At 36.0% G+C, this 24,080-nt stretch overlaps 1 protein-coding gene and 1 long non-coding RNA gene across 3 annotated transcripts in view; one reads left to right on the forward strand and one right to left on the reverse strand.

The window, feature by feature from the left end:
* Window positions 1-709: 709 nt before the first annotated feature.
* The window catches only part of LOC139131966 (NF-X1-type zinc finger protein NFXL1-like), a 100,063-nt gene continuing 76,692 nt past the window's right edge, over window positions 710-24,080 (reverse strand). For both annotated transcript variants that reach the window (XM_070698300.1, XM_070698301.1), the window contains exon 20: window positions 710-1,547. In XM_070698300.1, coding sequence (XP_070554401.1) covers window positions 1,377-1,547 — 171 coding nt within the window. In that variant the 3' untranslated portion in view covers window positions 710-1,376. The remainder of the gene's footprint in view (window positions 1,548-24,080) is intronic.
* LOC139131959 (uncharacterized) lies at window positions 20,825-21,823 on the forward strand. The gene is made up of 3 exons (XR_011552221.1): window positions 20,825-21,038; window positions 21,516-21,532; window positions 21,630-21,823. It is a non-coding gene; the product is annotated as an uncharacterized lncRNA (long non-coding RNA).

The following is a 24,080-nucleotide window of genomic DNA, read 5'->3' on the forward strand; positions in this document are numbered from 1 at the left end:
TGTCACTACAATACTGCCCATAGTAAATCAATTAACCACAAATGCCAGACAAATTTTTTTAATGGTTAGCAACACCAATAGACAAGAAGTGATGGAAAAACTTAAAACCAGTTTCCCTTATTACTCGTCCACATTCTCTTTTGAAATCTGTAAAAAAATATTAATCAAAAGCCAGAGAAAATTATTTGTCCTTGTATTTTTTTTTTGCAAAGCCACAGAGACGGCGACCCTTCTTTTTTAATTGGTTTACAAACCTGCAAAATCACCCATTATAGTTACATTGTTACTGATGACTCAGACAAGGGAGTTTGGATTTTACAAACAACCCATCATATTAGAGGCATTGTATAGATAGGCAGTGCTGACACAGCAAATGCTTGTTCTAAACTGTCTGAGTAGAAAATGATGTTCAAACCAACCCAATTTGCCAACTGGGGAGGCACTGTGGGGTAGTGGTTAGCATACCAGTCTCACTATCAGATGAGAATGGCAAGTTTTAGACCTGGTAAGTCCAAAGTAAGATCGTCACTTTTGGAGAATTCTAACACGGTGTTGTACCCTTGAGCAAAGCACTTTAACTCCCCATTGCTCCATTGGGAAATGGGCTATGGGTAATGGATATGGGTACCTCCTGTAATTGGGCTATGCCTGTTGGATGATGGATTGAACAAACATAAATAGTCTGATGCAGCACAAAGGACACAATTGCTGATTTTAGCAGTTTTATTGTATATTTTTATGTCCTGATGATGAAGTTACAATACTTAGGTTGAAGAAAGTTCTTCAGTCACAGATGATTCTGTTTAACTTAATAAACCTCCTGAACAATTTCACCCAATCAATAAAACTGATTTGAAACACAGCTGCACCATATATGGAGTATCATTGGAACACATCTGTACCATATATGGAGCAACATTATTCAAACTAGGCATCTATGTCGCAGTAATTACAAGAAGTGAAACTATGAATAAATATTTAGCAATTCCTTGTTAACAAAGAACTCAACACTACAGTAGTATACTGATGTGCAATTCAACTTAAAACCTATAACTAACATTGGCTACAAACCTAATAACTGACATCCACTTCAAAGAAAAAAGATATTACTGATTTTATAAAAATTGGTAAACTGTGATCACTGGTGTAAATGTTGAATTACAAGTTCAACTGAATTCAGCTGAAACAAAGACACCATAACAATAAAGTTGAATATTGACAAATGTTTGATTGCTTGAGTCACAATACATGCAATATTGCTTTGTTGCTAATTCCCTAGCCTCTCTGAAATAGAACTTGAGATCTACAAATGTATACTGCCTCCCTTTTACTAATATCAACCCCTTCAGAGGTGAAAACAATGATACAATAACTTGTTATTCTACATGTAGCAAGTAAGCTACAAAGACTGCCAGGAACACTGCTATAATGGCTACTGTAAAAAACTTTCGATACTGCTGCCACCATGTCTGCTCTTCTTTCTCAACCCGTCGTTTTCTCGATTTCTTTTTACCACGAAATCTTCTCTCAAATTCTTCAACTTCTTTCTGAAAAGATCAAGCACATAAACAATACGAGCAATCATTTAAAATAGTACTGATCATATTTCTGTAACCATTCTCCATCTCTGAATTGTCATACAACCAAGTCAATTTATGCTTTAGTTTATTCATTCATTCATTCATTTCCATAATTACAAGACTGTAATTACATCACAATCTATGATTGCAAGATACAGAGACTGGTATTCTTATGAGGTATAAAGACCCCACATTATAAACTCTCACTGTGTATTACAAAAGTATATACATGTACAACAGTAAATATTTCAGTGTACAAATAAATAGAAACAAAAACTTACATATAATTAAATTAGTCAATAAAGAAATGCTGTTACAAAAAAAAAAAGACACACGAGAATTATGAGGAATATGTTCTCTTTTATGAAGGGGAATGAATGTGAATAGGAGCTAGAAAATAGCTAATGCAAAGCTAATGAGTGTCTAGCTCCTGGTGGGTGGTAGCTGAGAATTAAATAAACAAAAATAGTGACAACATCACTGTTCACTCCCATATAGTTATCAAAACAAGTCAACAATTGTATGAAACATGGATATACATACAGACAGCCTGACATACACAGACTGGCACAGAGTGGTGACATTGACCCCAAGTGTGCCTTGGCCCATGGAGAGTGATAAAGATATAACAAACAGCTGAATGTAATGATAAAATAGTTAAGTATAGGCCTATACAGGCACTGAGAGTGAATATGTTACAGCAATTTGATTAGTTTCTTTTCCTTTTCTACTTCTGTGATAATATTTAAAACAATCAATCTGCAAGGCAGGTTATGTATTGACAAATATGTTATCTTTTACAAGCACACAGTAAACTGTTCTTGATTTTTCATTTACAATATTTGACATAGACTGAAATACATAACATGCAACAAATGTTTACAGTTTGCCCATACACCAGATACATGGAGAAATTTCAACATACAATCATCAACTCAGAAACCCTACAGGAAAAAGTAAACATTGTTTTCTTCCAGAACAGCTGGTACATCCACATCTGGAACAACTTACAAACTTAACCAATTACACAAGGATGATGACACAAGAGATAAAGTTAAACTGTGGTGAACTTGACTATTCCTTTCAAATCCTTACCTAACTTGACATCTTAAACTAAAATACACTGCATGGTTAATTGTGCACAAAAATACATCGGGGTGGACCGTTTGATAAGGGACGGTGTCTGGAAGATCGATGAGGTACATTATGTTTTTTATCCGATCCATTGTACATTCTTTTTTCCCCACTCTCCCACCTTTTCTTTTTGTCAAACCTTCTCTGGCTGAATTTTTTATTGGCATTTGTTTGGAATTTTTTCAAAATCTGCCAGGATTTTTTTACCGCATTTCAACACCAAATACAGTTTACCATATCAAATGCTTACTAAATCACCACATTATATACTCTTAGTTCCAGTAGGTACAAAATTACCGAAAACAAATCTTAAACATAGGGCCAAAGTCCCTGAAGCTACAATAGACATGGATACAAAATTAAGTATTTCCTGACTGTATGAAATTATCTCACTTTAATAGGTCATCCTAGGGACTTGTAAACCAAATGTTAAAGCTGTCTGACCAGCGGTTTTGAAAAAACAAGCAACTCAACAGTTGACAGAGCTCTGCTGTGTAATATGTAGAGAATAACCTTTTGTGACACATGTATTGATGAAGAAGGTGGATATCTTTCATTAACATTGTAAGTGAGTTCTGTTGAACAAGTCATCGTTGATGACACAGTCCCCACTTGTTAATGGGTACTTTGATTACATGTCCTCAGAGAGGATAGAGTCCTCTTCATTAATTAGGTCTGTGATAAAAATACTTTGATACAGATGACGCTCAATGGCCAAGAATGAGTTCCATGGTGATGAAAACATAAAACCAATGTAGGCCACCATCCTAAAGTTCAGAAAATGAGTCAACTAGGAATTAATCAACAGGATGTGCAAAACATTTGTGCACACAATTCTAACACTTGACAGATTATCACTGGTACCATATTTCATAAAGTTTGATGCAGTATTTACAACACTATGAGATCAACATCTGTATCAAGTTTCATCACATTTGACGTTGTATTAATTTATGGCTATATCACCTTAATTAGGAAAGTTCATTACTTATGCAATTACAAATTAATTAAAATGACACTGATAAATGTCTTTTTCAATGTTAAAGCAATGTGAGCTTAACATCAGTTATCATCTGTATAAAGTTTCATGAATTGATGCAGTACATATTTCTTGACATATCAGCCTACTTACAAAACTTCAATAATTGACAGTCTGAACGCTAGGGGTGCAATTTGCATATGCAAATGCCATTTCCTTTCGAACGGCACTCAGCAACTCAGTCTACACTGTGACCGTTGGCTGGCTAACACAGTTTTTCAGTCGCTCCCAAATCCTCATTTTTTCGCCGATAATTATCATTGGAGACCAACTTCATCTCTTCAATTGGATTTTCTGAGAAGGTAAGTGACTTTTCGGGGCTCTGTTTGAAAAATTAAAGTGAATTTTGCGATTTCAGCGATTTTTCATAGTTCGATGTTATATGTCGAGCGCGGACTTGTGTTGCTGTACCAACTACGGTAGCATGAAATTAAGGCCCAAAATCAAGCATAGTTCGTGGAATTATACTATAAATTAGCTTTTTACCACAGAATTTTGTGTGTTCATGCCAGGAATTTGATGTTGGGCGGCAAAGTTCGCCGCTGTGTTTTGCCGCTAAAATCCAATATGGCGCCAAATCAACATTAGTGTACTGTACGTTTACACGTACACTGTGTACTCGCATACGCTAATAGTGAAATAAGTCCCCAAAATGTGCGTATTTTTAGGTCAAATGTTACTTTTTTGGGGGAAACTATCATCAAGTGACACTTTTAGGTTGTAATACGTAAAATTCGTGTCACAGTTGTTTTTAATTATTTTCCTCTTTTTTTTTTCAGGGTCATCACAGTCCGAGGATGGCTTCGAAGCTTCCAGCAGCCGGGGCTTCCCATAGAAAAACTTGTGCATGTGACCTCATGGTTGTTCACTTTTAACTTTTTTGACGTAATTTTCGTGTCTGATTTGTCTCAGTTTGTTGCAGTCAAGTCTCTGAGGCTTAAGTATTGATCAAACTTCAGGTTTATTAGAATAAAGCTGTTGTCTTTGCAGTATATTGAATTCAGAACTTATTAATTTCTTTTTAATTTAACCAACACAAAACCAACCGACACGTTCCAATATTTATTGAGAAATTCGTGTCACCCGAGCGGCACTTTCAAAGGCTTCATTAAAGGTGAACTTCTCCGATATGCTTGCACATGCAACAACGACATGGACTTCATTGAAAAGGTCAACTTTCTCACACGCAAACTTCAACAACAATATTATAGAAAAAAAAGATATATCTCGTATAAAGAAAGATGTTAATCTCACCAACCATCGACGATACCTCACCGATAAAGATAAGAGGAATATGACATAAGAACAAAACTGGTTTACACAACCACCTTCAGTCCATTCATCAAAACCAGGCAAATCAAACCATGCTGTCTAACAAAAAATTGGAAAATAATAGAAGCCGATCAAACACTGGTCAAAGTTTTTCCAGAAAAACCTATCATAGCATACAAAAGGAATAAAAACTTAAGAGACATCCTCGTTCAGGCACAAATCAAGCACGAGGATAAAAAAACACGAACGGTCTGACCAACAAACCACTCAAAGTTCAGACCACAACATATCCATACTAGCGTCTCTATTTGATGAACAATCGCTACTATCAAATTAACATGTGGGTTAAATAGCTCCAACACATAACCGGTTCTTTCCCGGGGACCCAGGTCACATGACCAGGGTCAAAACACTATCGATTCACCGGTGTCTCGCCATGTTTCTCCATATCATTAAACCACATTGATCGAATCAATATACCGCATCACTATCAAAGGTAGAAAACGATGTGTAAAGTTGCTCTCATTTTCCTATATATAGAAACAGACTTCAAGATACATAAAACAATTTATAAATTCTAAAATTCTGAGAAAAAAATATACTAAAGAACTGTAGTTGTAGTTAACATAAAATTATTCTCGTTGTAGAGGCCATCTAATCTGTGGTGAATGTATAATGCCCACTGTAACAAGTACTAGAAAACGGCATTCATAGGTGAAATTTTTAGACTAAGTTTCGCCAAGGGTCTATTGAAAAGTGTACCATTTCCAGTAAAATAGCTCTGTGAAGTTAAAAATTGGTATACACAATCAATTGTTACTGAAAAAGACACTGCTGAAATTTGATCGGTGTTCAAGACCCGGAAGACCATTTACTAGCCCCGTTTCTCCTTCATAGACAGACCCAAATCGTGTTATGCAACAGAAACTACTCAGTATACACATCGACAATCTTTTGAAGGTAGGTTTATTTTTACATGACAAACTGTTTATATCAGAAACAAATTCCTAAAAAACACATATTACCTATAACATTCACTCAGGTCCGCGGTATAGCGTGAATGTAGGCATGTTTAGGCGACCAATGCTTGTGTGACCCCTGCGTACTGCTGCGACCTTTGTTTTGAAATGAAAACGAGGCTATTTTTCTGAGGGCGCTGTTCAAATTACACCCCCAGCATTCAGACTGTGACATGTTACTGCTACATGACGTGAAACAAATTGACGAGCATATGTATGAAATACTCGTAGGTCAATGTCCTTGTACCAACTTTGAATGATACTGGTGGAAATATGTCTGATTATGGCTCTGTACATTTGAAAATTGTAACAAAATCACCGCCATGCAGCAATATTTGATCTTACTGTTTCAAAACTCAACACGTATATGTATGACGTAAGTCAATGTACATGTACCAACTTTGAATAAGATCAGTTGAGACTTGCCAGAGTTATGGCTCTCGACATGAAACAACCATAACAAAATTGCTACCATGTGGCCATATTGGACCATCTCGTGAAACCAATCGACATACATAAATAAGTCAATGTCCTTGTACCAACTTTGAATAAATTCGCTAGATACATGTCTGAGTTATGGTTCCAGACATGAAAAAATCGGAAAAAAATGGCCACAAAACAAATCAATGTGCATATGTATGACATAGGTCACTGTCCTTGTACAATGATTAAAATTGGTGAATAAAATAAGTTGAGACATGCCCAAGTTTTGGCTAAGGACACAAAATTGTAACAAAATGGCTGCCATGCAGCCATATTGGATCATATCATGAAACAAATTGACATACATATGTATGACATAGGTTAATGTCCTTGTACCAACTTTGAATAAAATCGGTTGAGATATGCCTGAGAGTGTTATGGCTCTGTACATGAAAAAGTCGTAACAAAATGGCCGCAAGGCAGCCATATTGGATCGTATCACATAACAAATTGACATGCATATGTATGACATTAGTCAATCTCCTTGTACCAACTTTGAATAAAATCAGTCGAAACATATCTGAGTTATGGCTCTGTACATGAAAACATCGTAATAAAATGGCTGCCTAGTGGCCATATTGGATCGTATCACATAACAAATTGACGTATATATGTATAACAAATTGACGTGCATATCTATGGCATTGGTCAATGTCCTTGTACCAACGTTGAATAAAATCGGCTGAAACATGTCTGAGTTATGGCTCTGTACATGAAAAAATCGTAATAAAATGGCCGCCTGGCGGCCATATTGGATCGTATCACAAAACAAATTGACGTGCATATCTATGACATTGGTCAATGTCCTTGTACCAACTTTGAATAAAATCGGTTGAAACATGTCTGAGTTATGGCTCTGTACATGAAAAAATCGTAATAAAATGGCCGCCTGGCGGCCATATTGGATCGTATCACAAAACAAATTGACGTGCATATCTATGACATTAGTCAATGTCCTTGTACCAACTTTGAATAAAATCGGTTGAAACATGTCTGAGATATGGCTCTATACATGAAAAAATCGTAATAAAATGGCCGCCTGGCGGCCATATTGGATCGTATCACAAAACAAATTGACGTGCATATCTATGACATTAGTCAATGTCCTTGTACCAACTTTGAATAAAATCGGTTGAAACATGTCTGAGTTATGGCTCTATACATGAAAAAATCGTAATAAAATGGCCGCCTGGCGACCATATTGGATCGTATCACAAAACAAATTGACGTGCATATCTATGACATTGGTCAATGTCCTTGTACCAACTTTGAATAAAATCGGTTGAAACATGTCTGAGTTATGGCTCTGTACATGAAAAAATCGTAATAAAATGGCCGCCTGGCGGCCATATTGGATTGTATCACAAAACAAATAGACGTGCATCTGTATGACATATGTAGTAATCCTTGTACCAAGTTTGAATGAAATCGCTTCTTGCATCTCTGAGATATCTGCGTGAACGGACGGACGCACGCGCACGCACGCACGCACGGACATGACCAAACCTATAAGTCCCCCCGGACGGTGTCCATGGAGACTAATAAGTTGAAACTGTACATACGCAGAGAAAGCACACTGAAGAGACAAATGTTTGAAACTTAAGAAGTTCAAGGTCATCAAAAGCATTATAAGGAATCATGTAACTTTCATTGCACTGTTTACACAGATTGCACAATTGCTATAAATAGCACATGAGGAATCTTACAGCCAAGCTTTACCATAAAAACCCTATCACTTTGACCACTCTTTTAATTGACCACTCTATTTTTTTCCTCAAAAAGTAATTTTATTTTATCCTTACCAAGTCAACCATAAATGGAAATTAGAACTTTCTCTATCTCTATCTCTATTGACTATTTTGAGCAATTTCTTTTAGATAACATACAGGGCACAATAAATGACGGTTCAGAAGATGTCAAAGTTGGGATTCAGGAAAGTTGCCTTTACATGTTTTAATCCTCCAAGATGGTAAGCATTTCACTATGAACTGTCAAAAAAGGTTGAACTTTCTGATAATTCTACATAAAAATTATTTTGGCTTTGATGATTTCCTAATTAATTCAATTATTTAAAATCATATTAATATTATTTTTTCTGGGTGAATTGATAGGGTTTATACAGTACAAGAATTACATACAATGCAAGTGAAATTTTGACCAAAAATGACAAAAAAATTCCTTTAAAATACACATTTGCATATTTCATCACAATTTGAACAAATCTAAGTTGGGTTACCCCTAGGGACCTGTATACCAAATAACAAAGCTGTCTGACCAGCGGTTATGAAGAAGAAGATTTTTTATCAAAAACACCTTTTTTGGCATTAATTTGCCTATTTTCAACAATATCAAAAAATTAAAAAAAACAGTTTCTCAAAATCATATCTTTAATCTACACAACAAATATCGAATCAGTAAGTACTGCGGTTCTCAAGACATTTGAGTGGACGGACGCCTCACAAACGGACATACATACATACATACATACATACATACATACATACATACATACATACATACATACATACATACATACATACAGACTGACGACGGACGCCGGACGGATACCCATCCCAATAGCTTCTATAGACTATAGTCTATAGTAGCTAAAAATGTAAAATGAAAGATATCCCCGTAAAACTGAAAGTTTCGCAAAGTTGCCCCAAAAATTCAAAATTCCGGATTTCAACTTAATTTCAATATATCTTATTAACAAAAACCCTAAGGACCGGTTTACTAAATATCAAAGCAATTAGACTGGTAAATTTTGAGAAACAAATTTTTTGACCAAAAATGAGAAAAATTGCCTCCCAAAATACAAAATTGCAGATTTCATCCTAATTTTAAATATATCTAATTAACATAAACCCTAGGAACCTGTACACTAGATATCAAAGCTACCAGATCACAAGTTTTAGGAGAAAAATTTTTTGACCAAAAAAGGCAAAAATTGCCCCCAAAATAAAAAAATTGCCAGTTTCAACATACCTTCAATACATTATATTGAGATTAATCTTAGATACCTGTATACCAAATATCAAAGCTATCAAATCAGCAGTTTTTGGATAAAAAATTTTTTTATCAAAAATTGGGAAAATTGCCCCAAAATTACAAATATGACAATATCAATACAATTTGTACAAGCATGACTGAGGTCAATATGAGGAACATGAATATGAAGTTTCATAGCAATCCGACGAGCGATTTCAGAGAACAAGATTTTTTGACTAAAAACTGAAAAAATACCCTAAAAATACAAACATGCAAATTTCATCCCAATTTTTGCACAACTACTCTAGAATACCTAAAGAAGTCTGAATACCAAGTTTCAACCAAATCTGACCACTGCTTACTGAGTTTTAGCCATTTGCAGGATTTTTCCTTTTTCCCCCCTCATTTGCATATTTTTGGCACTGACATGTTCATTTGAACAAATTCACATCTCCACTCCTAGGTGCACCTGTACACCAAATACTAAGACAGTAGGTGCTACGGTTTAGGAGTTTTTGAAGTGGACGGACATACATACATACATACATACATACAGACGATATTTTTCCACCTTATACGAATACCTCCCATTTGCATATATACATATGCATATATGGGAGCGTAAAAAAACTAAATTAAACAATGGATCACTATTATCCTAATACATGGTAAGCTTACAGGAAAATTCCAATACAAAATGATTCTATGTTCCTATCAATGCCAAGGACATTACAGAAAAATCTCATTTACAGAAGAATTAGTGGAATAGCAAGTTATATAAAGAATAGGAATGCTAATATGAAGTTCATTTTCTAAAAGTCTTCTATGTAAGGCAACAAAGCAGAGCATTGAGCTGTTCTTGCACACATTAGGGCTACAAGGCAGGCAATCTTAACACCTTAAAAAATACATTAACATGCAACCAATGTTTACACTTTGCCCATACACCAGATACATGGAGAAATTTCAACATCATCAACTCAGAAACCCTACAGGAAAAAGTAAACATTGTTTTCTTCCAGAACAGCTAGTACATCCACATCTGGAACAACTTACAAACTTAACCAATTACACAAGGATGATGACACAAGAGATAAAGTTAAACTGTGGTGAACTTGACTATTCCTTTCAAATACGGATAGTTTTCAATCAGATTCGAACCCACAACATACGGCATCAGTCGCCTAGCTGAGAGGCCACAGACAGAACCACTCGGCTAAATCTCCACTCCCAAAAAAGAGTGGTTCAATAGCCGGCTAAGTTGTTACATTTTTCTGACTGAGACTGCTCAACACGTTGTAGAGTTCGTGAAGCACTCACGCACGCATGCTCACTATCATACTTTATTTTATTTTATTTTTATTTTATTTGATACACAGATCAACGGGCAAACCCACTAACAGATCTGCGAAACAAAAAAGTCACACAAACACAAGACAAATATACAAGACAACCATAAAAGTAGCACGATACATTAAATTGAAAAAAAACATACACGTATCAAAAAGGTGAACTTTTAAAATGACTGGATAAAATAGTTTTAAAACTACACAGCGTAGAAAAAATATCTATATTACATTTAAAAGAGATATCATTAAAAACAGACATGCATCTGGGCACTGTCGAGAATTTTCTGCAATTAACAGAACACAAGTCTGGTTTAAAAAGGGGTTTCCTGCGTAAATTTCTACTGGGGGCATAAAAGCAGATTTGATTTAGAATATCTGGAGCATCATAATGTGAATGAATTATTTTGTACAAAAAGCACATGTCAAGGGTTAGTCTTCTATTGTGTAACTTAGGAATGTTCAGAATTCTGCAATAAAATGGGTAGCTGGATTTACTGCAGTGAACATTGAGTTTGCGACAAATGTATTTCACAAATTTATTTTTTTGCTTGTACAAATTGTATTGATATTGTCATATTTGTATTTTTTTATTTTTATACATCGCACATACACACTTTATCGAAGCGAAGAAACGAATTTCATCGCTTTAACTGGGCGAACGATAACCTCGGGGACAATTCTGTCCACCAGCAGTGTTACCAACCCAGGGTAGAAAATACGGATAGTTTTCAATCGGATTCGAACCCACAACATACGGCATCAGTCGCCTAGCTGAGAGGCCACAGACAGAAACACTCGGCTAAATCTCCACTCCCAAAAAAGAGTGGTTCAATAGCCGGCTAAATCCTTACCTAACTTGACATCTTAAACTAAAATACACTGCATGGTGGACCATTTGATAAGGGATGGTGTCTGGAAGATCGATCTGCCAGGATTTTTTTACCGCATTTCAACACCAAATACAGTTTACCATATCAAATGCTTACTAAATCACCACATTATATACTCTTAGTTCCAGTAGGTATAAAATTACCCAACAAAAAATCTTAAAAATACAAAATGAAAGATATCCCAGTAAAACTGAAAGTTTCGCAAAGTTGCCCCAAAAATTCAAAATTCAGGATTTCCACTTAATTTCAATATATCTTATTAACAAAAACCCTAAGGACCGGTTTACTAAATATCAAAGCAATCAGACTGGTAAATTTTGAGAAACAAATTTTTTGACCAAAAATGAGAAAAATTGCCTCCCAAAATACAAAATTGCAGATTTCATCCTAATTTTAAATATATCTAATTAACATAAACCCTAGGAACCTGTACACTAGATATCAAAGCTACCAGATCACAAGTTTTAGGAGAAAAATTTTTTGACCAAAAAAGGCAAAAATTGCCCCCAAAATAAAAAAAAAATTGCCAGTTTCAACATACCTTCAATACATTATATTGAGATTAATCTTAGATACCTGTATACAAATACATGTATCAAAGCTATCAAATCAGCAGTTTTTGGATTAAAATTTTTTTTTATCAAAAATTGAGAAAATTGCCCCAAAATTACAAATATGACAATATCAATACAATTTGTACAAGCATGACTGAGGTCATTCTGAGGAACATGTATATTAAGTTTCATAGCAATCAGACGAGCGATTTCAGAGAACAAGATTTTTTTACTAAAAAGGGAAAAAATACCCTAAAAATACAAACATGCAAATTTCATCCCAATTTTTGCACACATAATTTAGAATACCTAAAGAAATCTGAATACCAAGTTTCAACCAAATCTGACCAATGCTTACTGAATTTTAGCCATTTGCAGGATTTTTCCTTTTTTCCCCCCTCATTTGCATATTTTTGGCACTGACATGTTCATTTGAACAAATTCACATCTCCACCCCTAGGTGCACCTGTACACCAAATACTAAGACAGTGTGTGCTACGGTTTAGGAGTTTTTGATGTGGACGGACTAACAGACATACATACATACATACATACATACACACACACAGACGCCATTTTGCCACCTTATACGAATACCTCCCATTTGCACATATACATATGCATATATGGGAGCGTAAAAACTGTGTAACAGCTCATTACGAGTGTAATATTGAGACAGCTCTTCTATCTACTTTTTATTTCCCATTTGTCAAGATAAATGTATGACAATAGGGAGTTACAGGTTGGAAAGGATGTAAGTACATGTATGTATGTATGTATGTCTACTCAAAAAACTTGTGAACCACTGCCTGTATCAATGTTGGTATTTGGTATGCAGATACATTATGGCTTGCAGATGAAGAATTTGTGTAGATGAGTTTGCCTGCTTCAAAAATATGCAAGTTGGCTAAAAAAAAAAAGTGAAAATGGTAAAAATAAAAAAATAGCGTCAATGATGACACTGTGCTCCTCCGTGCATTTAGCGGTAGGGATGCAAGGAGAGAGGTTTGGGGAATGTTGCTGAGAAAGATGCAAAGAAAGGGTTGAAATGTGAAACTGTAATAAAACCTATTGTTTTTGTAGCAGTGAGCGTCCAGCTTGGTAAACATGCCATCTTGTACATAAAGGCAAAAAACATAATTTTCACATGTCCACCAAACTTGGAATTTGCATAGATGTACATAGATCATCCAAATTGATTTATCTGCAAGATTTTGTATGTTCCTTGCTACAAAAATCTGACCAAATTGAATTATAACAGGAAAACATGCACGCATGATTGGACAGTGTGTATTGCATGCACTACATCTGCCGTGATGATGGATTGCCAGACGACCACACTGCATCAAAGAACTGTAGTTTAAAACGAAAATATAATTCTAAACAAGTCATTGACAATGACATAGTAATAGGAGTATTAGTCTTGATGGGGCAGGGAAATGTGGTCATTAAGAAGTATCACTGGATTGATATGTTGAGATCTATGGGCACATAGGTCTATGTCGTTGTTTCCTATTTGAAACACATGAGGCATGTCTAAGTTATGGTTCTAAATTGGGAAAAAAGATCAGACCTGTAGCTGTATTGGCCAGCCAAGAAATACATATGCGCATAATAAATGAGGTACAAGATGTGACATCTTAAGGTCTAATATCCTATCAAAATTGAAGGGTATAGAACTTGTGGTTACTGAGATATGCATATATGTATAATCAAGGTCAAAGGTCATTGAGGTCACGTGACATTTTGAAAAAAAAAAATGTATTGCTAATAAATCCCTATATGCCAAAATTCAGACCTCTACCTCTATTCGCTTGCCCAGAATTAGATATGTGCATAATAAATGAGGTAAAGTGTGTGTTGTCATAAGGTCTCCCATCCTACTAAATATAAAGGACATAGCACTTGTGGTACTTATTTATTGACATAAACGTATATTTTAGGTAAAAAATCAAGTTCACATGGCATTTTGTCAAAAAATTTCTATCCTATAGTTATCCCTATATACGAAAAATCAGACATCCAGCTGTATTGGCTTGCTCAGAATAAGATATGCACATAATATTAATGAGGTACAGTATGTGGCGTCATAAGGTCTCCCATCATACCAGATATGAAGGGTGTGGCACTTGTGGTTACTGAGTTATGGACAAATATGTATATTTGAGGTCAAAGGTCATTGAGGTCACGTGACATTTTGTATAAAAAAATTGTACTGCTAAGTTATCCCTATATACCAAATATCAGACCTCTAGCTCTATTGGCTCGCTCAAAATTAGATATGTACATAATTAATGAGGTAGAATATGTGGCGTCATCCCATCATACCATATATGAAGGGTGTAGCACTTGTGGTTACTGACTTATAGACAAATACGTATATTTGAGGTCAACGGTCACCAAGGTCACGTGACAATTTGTCAAAATGTCTGAGATATCTGTGTGAAAGGATGGACGAACGGATGGACAAACGGACACAATGACCCGGACACCATGACCCAATCTATAAGCCCCCTGGACTTCATCCGTGGGGACTAAAAACTGTGTCACTGCATCCTTTTTGCACTAGAATACGATGAGAAACTAAATTTTTATTTTTCTTGGCCTTATACATGGGCGTCTATGGAGCACTGACTTATACATGGGAGTCTATGGAGGACTGCCTTATACATGGGAGTCTATGGAGAACTGCCTTATACATGGGAGTCTATGGAGGTGTAAAATAAAAAGTCCTCCAAGTCTAACACGGCAAACTTTGATCGCATTGTGAAACAAATCAACGTGCATCTGTATGGGGTAGGGTACTATAATCCTTGTGCAAAGTTTGAAAGAAATTGACCAGGGCATGTCTGCGTGAACCGACGGACGGACGTACGCACGCATGCACGGACAGACGGACATGACCCAATCTATAAGTCCCCCAAGACTTCGTCCGTGGGGACTGACAAACTTTCTTCGTGTCATTGATAGCCTTGATTTTCTTTGGATATTGAATGGACACATTTATTAAAGACGTCACTTTAGCTTGTCATTGACAGTGAAATGATTTTTTGCAGAAACTAAAATAATTTTATTGATATGTCGCATTGACTATAAAGTTGCAAATGTTTCCTTGGGTGTTGAAACATGTTAGCATAGTGTACGTGTTACAAATCAACACACCAAACAGCAATGTTCATGTAAGAACAACCTGCTTGATTTCCATGGACTTTCTGGTCCGCCCATCACACTGTTATGTCTGTTTCCCCTCTAGCTTCCGAAAATTCTTAGTAAATTTACAAATTCAGTCTCAAAAGTTTTGAGTAAATTTCAAAATTGATTGTATTATTGTCAGTTATTAACAAATTCCTTTCAATGCCAATACAGCTCATCTCAGAACCGGACATACTTATATATCAGGGCTCGAAATTTTTTTAAAAATTCACTTGCCATAGAGCAAGTGAATTTTCAATTTCACTTGTCCGGAATAAAAATTCACTTGCCCTGAATTTCAGATGATTTAAGGAGTAAATGCGTATGGTTTTATTCATGTCATTGTAAAGAAACCGTAGCTGTAACTTACTGATAAATTTGTGTCCTTATTCTGTGTATCAAAAGTAATATCTTATGAAATGTATACATGCACAGTGTTTCAGCCAGCTTTTGCTAGCATGGGGACACAGTGACCCATAGTAGGTCTTAATGGGGACAAATTAAATTTTGGGGGGACATGTAGTGTATTTCAATAAAACAACACCGGTACATTGTCATTGTGTGTCATCATGACCTGGTACCTTGTGTTAAATAGGCAAGTCAGGTAGGTGCACTAAGGGTAAGTATGTAATAGGCCATCGGTGTTGTGTCAAATTGTGCCCATGTGAAACTTTCAGTATCATTTAGTTTACTGCTACCACATGGTATGTGCATAAACTGCAGGGTTCCCCATTAAAATCACCAAAATGATTAGCCAACTCATTAGCCAAATCAAAAATCTTGTAGCCACTTTGAGCAACTTTTAAACAGTTTATGATCTCAAGTGTAGCAACAGCTTTCTTGGCATTCAGGAGTTCCTAATTTTACAAATCAAGATGTTTTGTATGTTGTTCATGATAGTTTAAACATTAAAGAAATATTTGTTTAGTTTTTATGACATTAATTATCTGTGTTTTTATGACATTGAAGGGATTGAAATACTTTTTCATTTCTAGTGGTAAACTTTTGCCACAAGAAATAATTAGGTGGCAATTCTAAAAATCAGGTAGCAATGTGAAGTGTATATTACCACAGATACAGAATACTTCTGCAGCATTGAGTCAGTGTTCACAGTATGACAACTTACACTACAAGCTCCTTAAGTGGTTTTGTTAGCCACACAAATACAAATTTTCCATGCAGAAGAAAGCATTTGGTAACATGGTGACAGTGTAGATACAAGTATTGTGGTGTTTTGTCATAGTTTTGATCAAGCAGGCTCAATAGCGTCTTCAGCATAAGTATTTTTTTTTGAGACAAAAAGAGTCAGGTCAAAATTCTTTGAAACAAAACACAATTATATTGTTCAATTCATTTCCCAATGTTTTAAATAGTATTAATAGTTTTAATGATAATGATAACATTGTAGCCCAGGAACATTTTCATTTGATATTTTGATATCATCAAGAAATGTCTGGTGATGTTCACTATTACATCATTAAACTGGAGGAATCCGCAGAAATATTAATGTGATGATTTGAAATGGATATGCTTACTGCAACTACTGTTGACAATTTCCCTTTGCCATAACTGTTAATAAAATTTAATTTAAAACTGACAGTCAAGCTTAATGCCATTAAATTGGAAAGCACCAAGAAAATACCTTGTATCATAAGATTGTACCTATTAGACCTCCCTAGGTGGTTTCTTTTGAACCATAATTGTGTACTTAAAGGGTCTTCATTTATGACATCACATAAGATGACCCAGATTTGACCTTTCAGAAAAACCTCAAGTTTTTCTCCCTTTCCCTTGTATTCTAACTCTGTTTGTGAAAGTTTCCTTTGATATAATGGTTTTTACTATCAAACTGAGTAATGGCAGGCCAAATTTTGATTCAAGCAAAGTAGGTAAAACTTGGACTAAGAAGGACGACCGGTACGCGGGACTCACAGAGGCAAATTTAAGCCAGGCCTCAGTCTTTCCATGGTCGTCCATGATGAATTGTAGCACGGTCCGTCCATGAGGGACCGTGATTGCAGTATCGAACAGCAACAATGTTTGCTTCACGTACCAGGGAATTTGTAACTTTGTAGAAAGCAGAGTAAAGTGTTTCAATACATTGTAACTTTGTAGGGAGGAGGGTAAATTGTTTCAACACCTTACAACATTTTATTGTAAGCTGTAGTTTTCTGTTGAGGAGGCATCGTGACATGATTTCATGAGAAAAAAATAATTTAATTTCTATTTTTTTATTTCGTTTGTTAATAAAAAGTCATTTTAATGTTTTTAGATGCCTTTAAAATTTCAAAACCCGCTAAAAGCGACTATTTGGCCAAAATTCAAACGAAAAACACGAAAACCAAGCTCGAATCATGGGCTATTTCTGTATGAATACTCCCAGTCTCTACTCTCGCCGATGCACGATTTTTGCACCGAAATTTTTCACTCATTTTCGTTGGTATGACTTTGAAACTCCAGGAAGCGATTGAGAAGAAAGGGTTACCTTGAATTATTGCGGTTTTTGCTGACAATTTGCCAAATTAGATGAGAAAAAACACTACGAAAAATTCCACACGCTTACACACTGAGTGTTTCAGAGGCCTTTCATGTTCGTGTGGTACAACATGTGATCATTGAGGTAGTATGAGACTGAGGTTTCTTGCACGGTCGCGCCAATGAAACGGGAAGCTGAAATTTTCGCTCGTAATTTTGCAAACGAAATCGTAAATCCACTCAAAACTTCATATTTTTTTTACATATTTGAAACCCATGAGGAACGTAATTCATTCTCCCCTGCACAGTAAAAAGGAGATCGAAACGACATGCATGTCAGACAAAGACCAGACGCACGCAAGATGTCCATCCACATCCACCAATCTCGTAATTTACACTGACAGAACAAAAACAATTTGATCGAGCATGGACGTTCTAACGTAAATGCATCATTGTCTATGGCATTTTCATGTAAGCCAATACACTCACACGTACGCTCTAAGTTCAATTATAATGTCAAATCAACACGATACTATTTTCGCTGATAGTGAGTGTGCAGCGTGAATGGTATGCTATGGTCATGAGATAACATTGATCACGTGGTGTGACAAAAAAGTTTTACGGAAGTTGTTGACGGAAATGACGTCAATTTTGCCTCTCCCAACTCTATAAGCTTCCTCAGTTACGTAACTTCGTCGCTAAAAACTGATCGGATTTCTTTGATGTTTGGCATACAGGTACCTTGTGATGGTTTAGTCAGACTTTACGATATTGTGATGAAATCTGCAATTGCAAATTTTTAATGAATTTTTTGTTATTTTTGTAGGATTTCGATACTTAAGGGGCCAGTAATGCTAACTTTTGATAATATTATCACAATTTTTATTTTGAATATGAATAATTCAGTGTTCTGCTCCCCAAAGAATGTTGATATATACAGTATTCAGCTTGTCAACTCAGCCCATTCGTGTGTAAACTGCATTGTTATTGTTGAAAAGTGACGTCTGGTCCAGACTAGAATTAAAATGTAAACAATAAAAATCCATTTTATACATATAAACGCCAAGTTGACAAGCTGTATAGTGGGTCTTGTAACATTCTTTGGGGAGTAGAATAAGAAGTTGCAATTGATTGATAAAATAAAAATCATGAAAAAATCATGATGAAATGTTAAAGCTTGCGAAACATTGGGACATTCATTCCATTTTTTGATCAAAATATTCTTGAAAATATGTCTGATCATTTTTACAGTTGAGGCCATTATTCTTCGGAGGGGCAAGTTGGTAATTACCCACCATTGGCACCAATTTAGCTAGCCATATACCAGGAGAACTTCCTATATAAAGCCAAACTCTGTTGTCCTATCTGGAGCGGCAAGGTGAGATCTAAACAAACACAGTGGGTAATGAATTTTACGGCCGGCAATGGTGATCTAATAACCCGGATGAACCATTTTCATGTAGGTTCGTAATAAAAGGGGACTGGAATGGGGAATGAAAACTACAAGGAAAAATACCGTCAATGACGCTGCACCTTCTCTAATGTGTGGCCAGGTCAGGTAATTGGTTGTTGGCATGGAGTTGTTGGTAAATAGTTGATGATGTAGGGGCATGAGGTGGGATATGGACCCAAAGAACCCAAAAGATGATTAAATACATCAATCAAAAAAATTCTAAGCTACAGAATAAACTGCCTAAAGATAGTTCAATGTGGAAAAAAAAGTTAAATAATTCAGAAATAAGAATTAACAGTCCAAAATAGTAATGACGCACTTCCCTACTGACCTGAGTGCATGTGAAATACACAACCTGGCATCTGTAAATTAAATGTATACCAAGTGATCATTTTAAGTTACTTTTAACTGTTTTTAATGGATTTTCCAAAAAGTCCTGTGGAAATGATGAAAAACGCTTATCTGGTCTTGTGTTTGTAAAACCTCATGGCTGATAATTGTCATAGTATTGAAAAAAAATTGAAAGTGAAGAAATTACTGTTTTTAATAGGCATATTTTCCTTGAAATATATGACAGTGTAAAGAATATATGCTAAAAGTGTTTAAGAGTAAATTTCTTTTCAAAAATAATTTAATCTGTGACCAAAGGATTTTTATTCTTTGAGTTTACAAATTCAAACATTGCAATTTGTTCATCATCTTGTGCAGTGCAAAATTTATAAAATGACTGAAAAATAAAAAAATTGGCAGAATTACAGTCTTTGTGATGTAAAATTATGGGTTGACATCACGATAATTGTTAATCTGTTCAAAGTACTACTATACTATAATTTAAAAAGAAAAGTTCATGCAGAAACAGTACATATATTGTCCGCAATGTAGTGTTAATTTTGACTTTACATCAAAATATGCCTTTGCTGGATACCAAATATATAGGGCAAAATATTAAAATCAGCCATGTTCAGCAAAATCCACACAACAGCATTGATCCTTTTCTAATTTGATTTGCTTTGCTTATGTTATCCTTGTATGACAGTCAGTACAATATGGAACTTGAACACAACACAGTGAATAAGTATGCTGTAAATGAAATGGTGTGGCTGCATCCACATGCAGCAATAGGAGTGCCTTTGTCTCTCACCCCTCATTTCCAACCTGTCCCATCCCTGAAAAAATAGTTTGGTCTTATATTTATAATATTAATAATTTCTGTATTTGTTAAAATGTGCGCATCTCAAAAACTTTTGATCATAAACATTTTCATTGTTTTTTATAGCTGACCAGTCAGTTAACCTGTTTATTTTGAATATTTGCGCATTTTTCCTCAGTATTTGACATTTTCAGAATACCTTCTTATTCAATTTGTCATTTTCTAAAAGTTAAAATGCTCCTTTGTGTGGTCAAGCTTTCCACAACAGTCTGAACGCTAGGGGTGCAATTTGCATATGCAAATGCCATTTCCTTTCGAACGGCACTCAGCAACTCAGTCTACACTGTGACCGTTGGTTGGCTAACACAGTTTTTCAGTCGCTCCCAAATCCTCATTTTTTCGCCGATAATTATCATTGGAGACCAACTTCATCTCTTCAATTGGATTTTCTGAGAAGGTAAGTGACTTTTCGGGGCTCTGTTTGAAAAATTAAAATGAATTTTGCGATTTCAGCGATTTTTCATAGTACGATGTTATATGTCGAGCGCGGACTTGTGTTGCTGTACCAACTACGGTAGCATGAAATTAAGGCCCAAAATCAAGCATAGTTCGTGGAATTATACTATAAATTAGCTTTTTACCGCAGAATTTTGTCTGTTCATGCCAGGAATTTGATGTTGGGCGGCAAAGTTCGCCGCTGTGTTTTGCCGCTAAAATCCAATATGGCGCCAAATCAACATTAGTGTACTGTACGTTTACACGTACACTGTGTACTCGCATACGCTCATAGTGAAATAAATCCCCAAAATGTGCGTATTTTTAGGTCAAATGTTACTTTTTTGGGGGAAACTATCATCAAGTGACACTTTTAGGTTGTAATACGTAAAATTCGTGTCACAGTTGTTTTTAATTATTTTCCTCTTTTTTTTTTCAGGGTCATCACAGTCCGAGGTAGCCCTGCGTACAGGTCTGTGTGTTCCCGGCGTGATACTGCCTCCACCACATCACGCCGGGAACGCACAGACCTGTACGCAGGGCTAAGTCCGAGGATGGCTTCGAAGCTTCCAGCCGGGGCTTCCCATAGAAAAACTTGTGCATGTGACCTCATGGTTGTTCACTTTTAACTTTTTTGACGTAATTTTCGTGTCTGATTTGTCTCAGTTTGTTGCAGTCAAGTCTCTGAGGCTTAAGTATTGATCAAACTTCAGGTTTATTTAGAATAAAGCTGTTGTCTTTGCAGTATATTGAATTCAGAACTTATTAATTTTCTTTTTAATTTAACCAACACAAAACCAACCGACACGTTCCAATATTTATTGAGAAATTCGTGTCACCCGAGCGGCACTTTCAAAGGCTTCATTAAAGGTGAACTTCTCCGATATGCTAGCGCTTGCACATGCAACAACGACATGGACTTCATTGAAAAGGTCAACTTTCTCACACGCAAACTTCAACAACAAGATTATAGAAAAAAAAGATATATCTCGTATAAAGAAAGATGTTAATCTCACCAACCATCGATACCTCACCGATAAAGATAAGAGGAATATGACATAAGAACAAAACTGGTTTACACAACGACCTTCAGTCCATTCATCAAAACCAGGCAAATCAAACAATGTCTAACAAAAAATTGGAAAATTATAGAAGCCGATCAAACACTGGTCAAAGTTTTTCCAGAAAAACCTATCATAGCATACAAAAGGAATAAAAACTTAAGAGACATCCTCGTTCAGGCACAAATCAAGCACGAGGATAAAAATGAACACGATTGGTCCGACCAACAAACCACTCAAAGTTCAGACCACAACATAACCATACTAGCATCTCTATTTGATGAACAATCGCTACTATCAAATTAACATGTGGGATAAATAACTCCAACACATAACCGGTTCTTTCCCGGGGACCCAGATCACATGACCAGGGTCAAAGCACTATCGATTCACCGGTGTCTCGCCATGTTTCTCCATATCATTAAACCACATTGATCGAATCAATATACCGCATCACTATCAAAGGTAGAAAACGATGTGTAAAGTTGCTCTCATTTTCCTATATATAGAAACAGACTTCAAGATACATAAAACAATTTATAAATTCTACAATTCTGAGAAAAAAATATACTAAAGAACTGTAGTTGTAGTTAACATAAAATTATTCTCGTTTGTAGAGGCCATCTAATCTGTGGTGAATGTATAATGCCCACTGTAACAAGTACTAGAAAACGGCATTCATAGGTGAAATTTTTAGACGAAGTTTCGCCAAGGGTCTATTGAAAAGTGTACCATTTCCAGTAAAATAGCTCTGTGAAGTTAAAAATTGGTATACACAATCAATTGTTACTGAAAAAGACACTGCTGAAATTTGATCGGTGTTCAAGACCCGGAAGACCATTTACTAGCCCCGTTTCTCCTTCATAGACAGACCCAAATCGTGTTATGCAACAGAAACTACTCAGTATACACATCGACAATCTTTTGAAGGTAGGTTTATTTTTACATGACAAACTGTTTATATCAGAAACAAATTCCTAAAAAACACATATTACCTATAACATTCACTCAGGTCCGCGGTATAGCGTGAATGTAGGCATGTTTAGGCGACCCATGCTTGTGTGACCCCTGCGTACTACTGCGACCTTTGTTTTGAAATGAAAACGAGGCTATTTTTCTGAGGGCGCTGTTCAAATTACACCCCCAGCATTTAGTCTGCAAGCATCAAATGTGGTACTTCATATAGGAAGGTCTGCCTCTAGAGGGCGGGCATCATGAATAGTGTTTGTTAGTTATTTCCTCCACATAAACTTCTGATTGTACTGTAAACATTGAACATGGCCGACGTCCGACTTTCCTGTCTAAAACTTTCACTCATTTTCGTTCATATGACTCTGAAACTCCAGGAAACGATTGGGAAGAAAGAGTTATCTTGAAATATTGAGGTACTCGCCGATATTTTGCAAAATTTAATGAGAAAAAATGCAAGGAAAATGCCGACGGGCTCACACAATGACCGTCAGACTCAGAGGCATATGATCATCTGCAGATTATGCAACAGGCCCATATCACGTGAGGCCATGAGGGGATATCCACGCAACCCAGTACCAAACACTAGTGCACACAGAGTGAGCAAACACAAAGTGAGTACCCCTAACGTCAGCTCAGTAGTCTGTAATAGATCGTAGTCAACTAAGAACCTTGAAGAAAGGCTTAACACTATGCCTCTAAGTCCCTTTTGATTTTTGTCACAGCTCAAAATCGTTCTCCTGCACCTCAACCTGAACCATGAACACCCCCACCAGTTTATGATATGACCCATCACAATGGCATGACGTCAACGGATCTTGACAGACGGAAGTATTGACAGACGGAAGTAGTTGACACCAGCATACTGGTTTTTCAACTCTAATACCTTCTCTGTCTATAAATAGACACGAGAAGGTAATAAAACACAATCTTAAGAGATCATATCGTGCCTTGTCTTCTTTTTGATAAATATT

This window comes from Ptychodera flava, chromosome 4 (genome assembly GCF_041260155.1).
Source record: "Ptychodera flava strain L36383 chromosome 4, AS_Pfla_20210202, whole genome shotgun sequence".
Lineage (NCBI taxonomy): Eukaryota > Metazoa > Hemichordata > Enteropneusta > Ptychoderidae > Ptychodera > Ptychodera flava.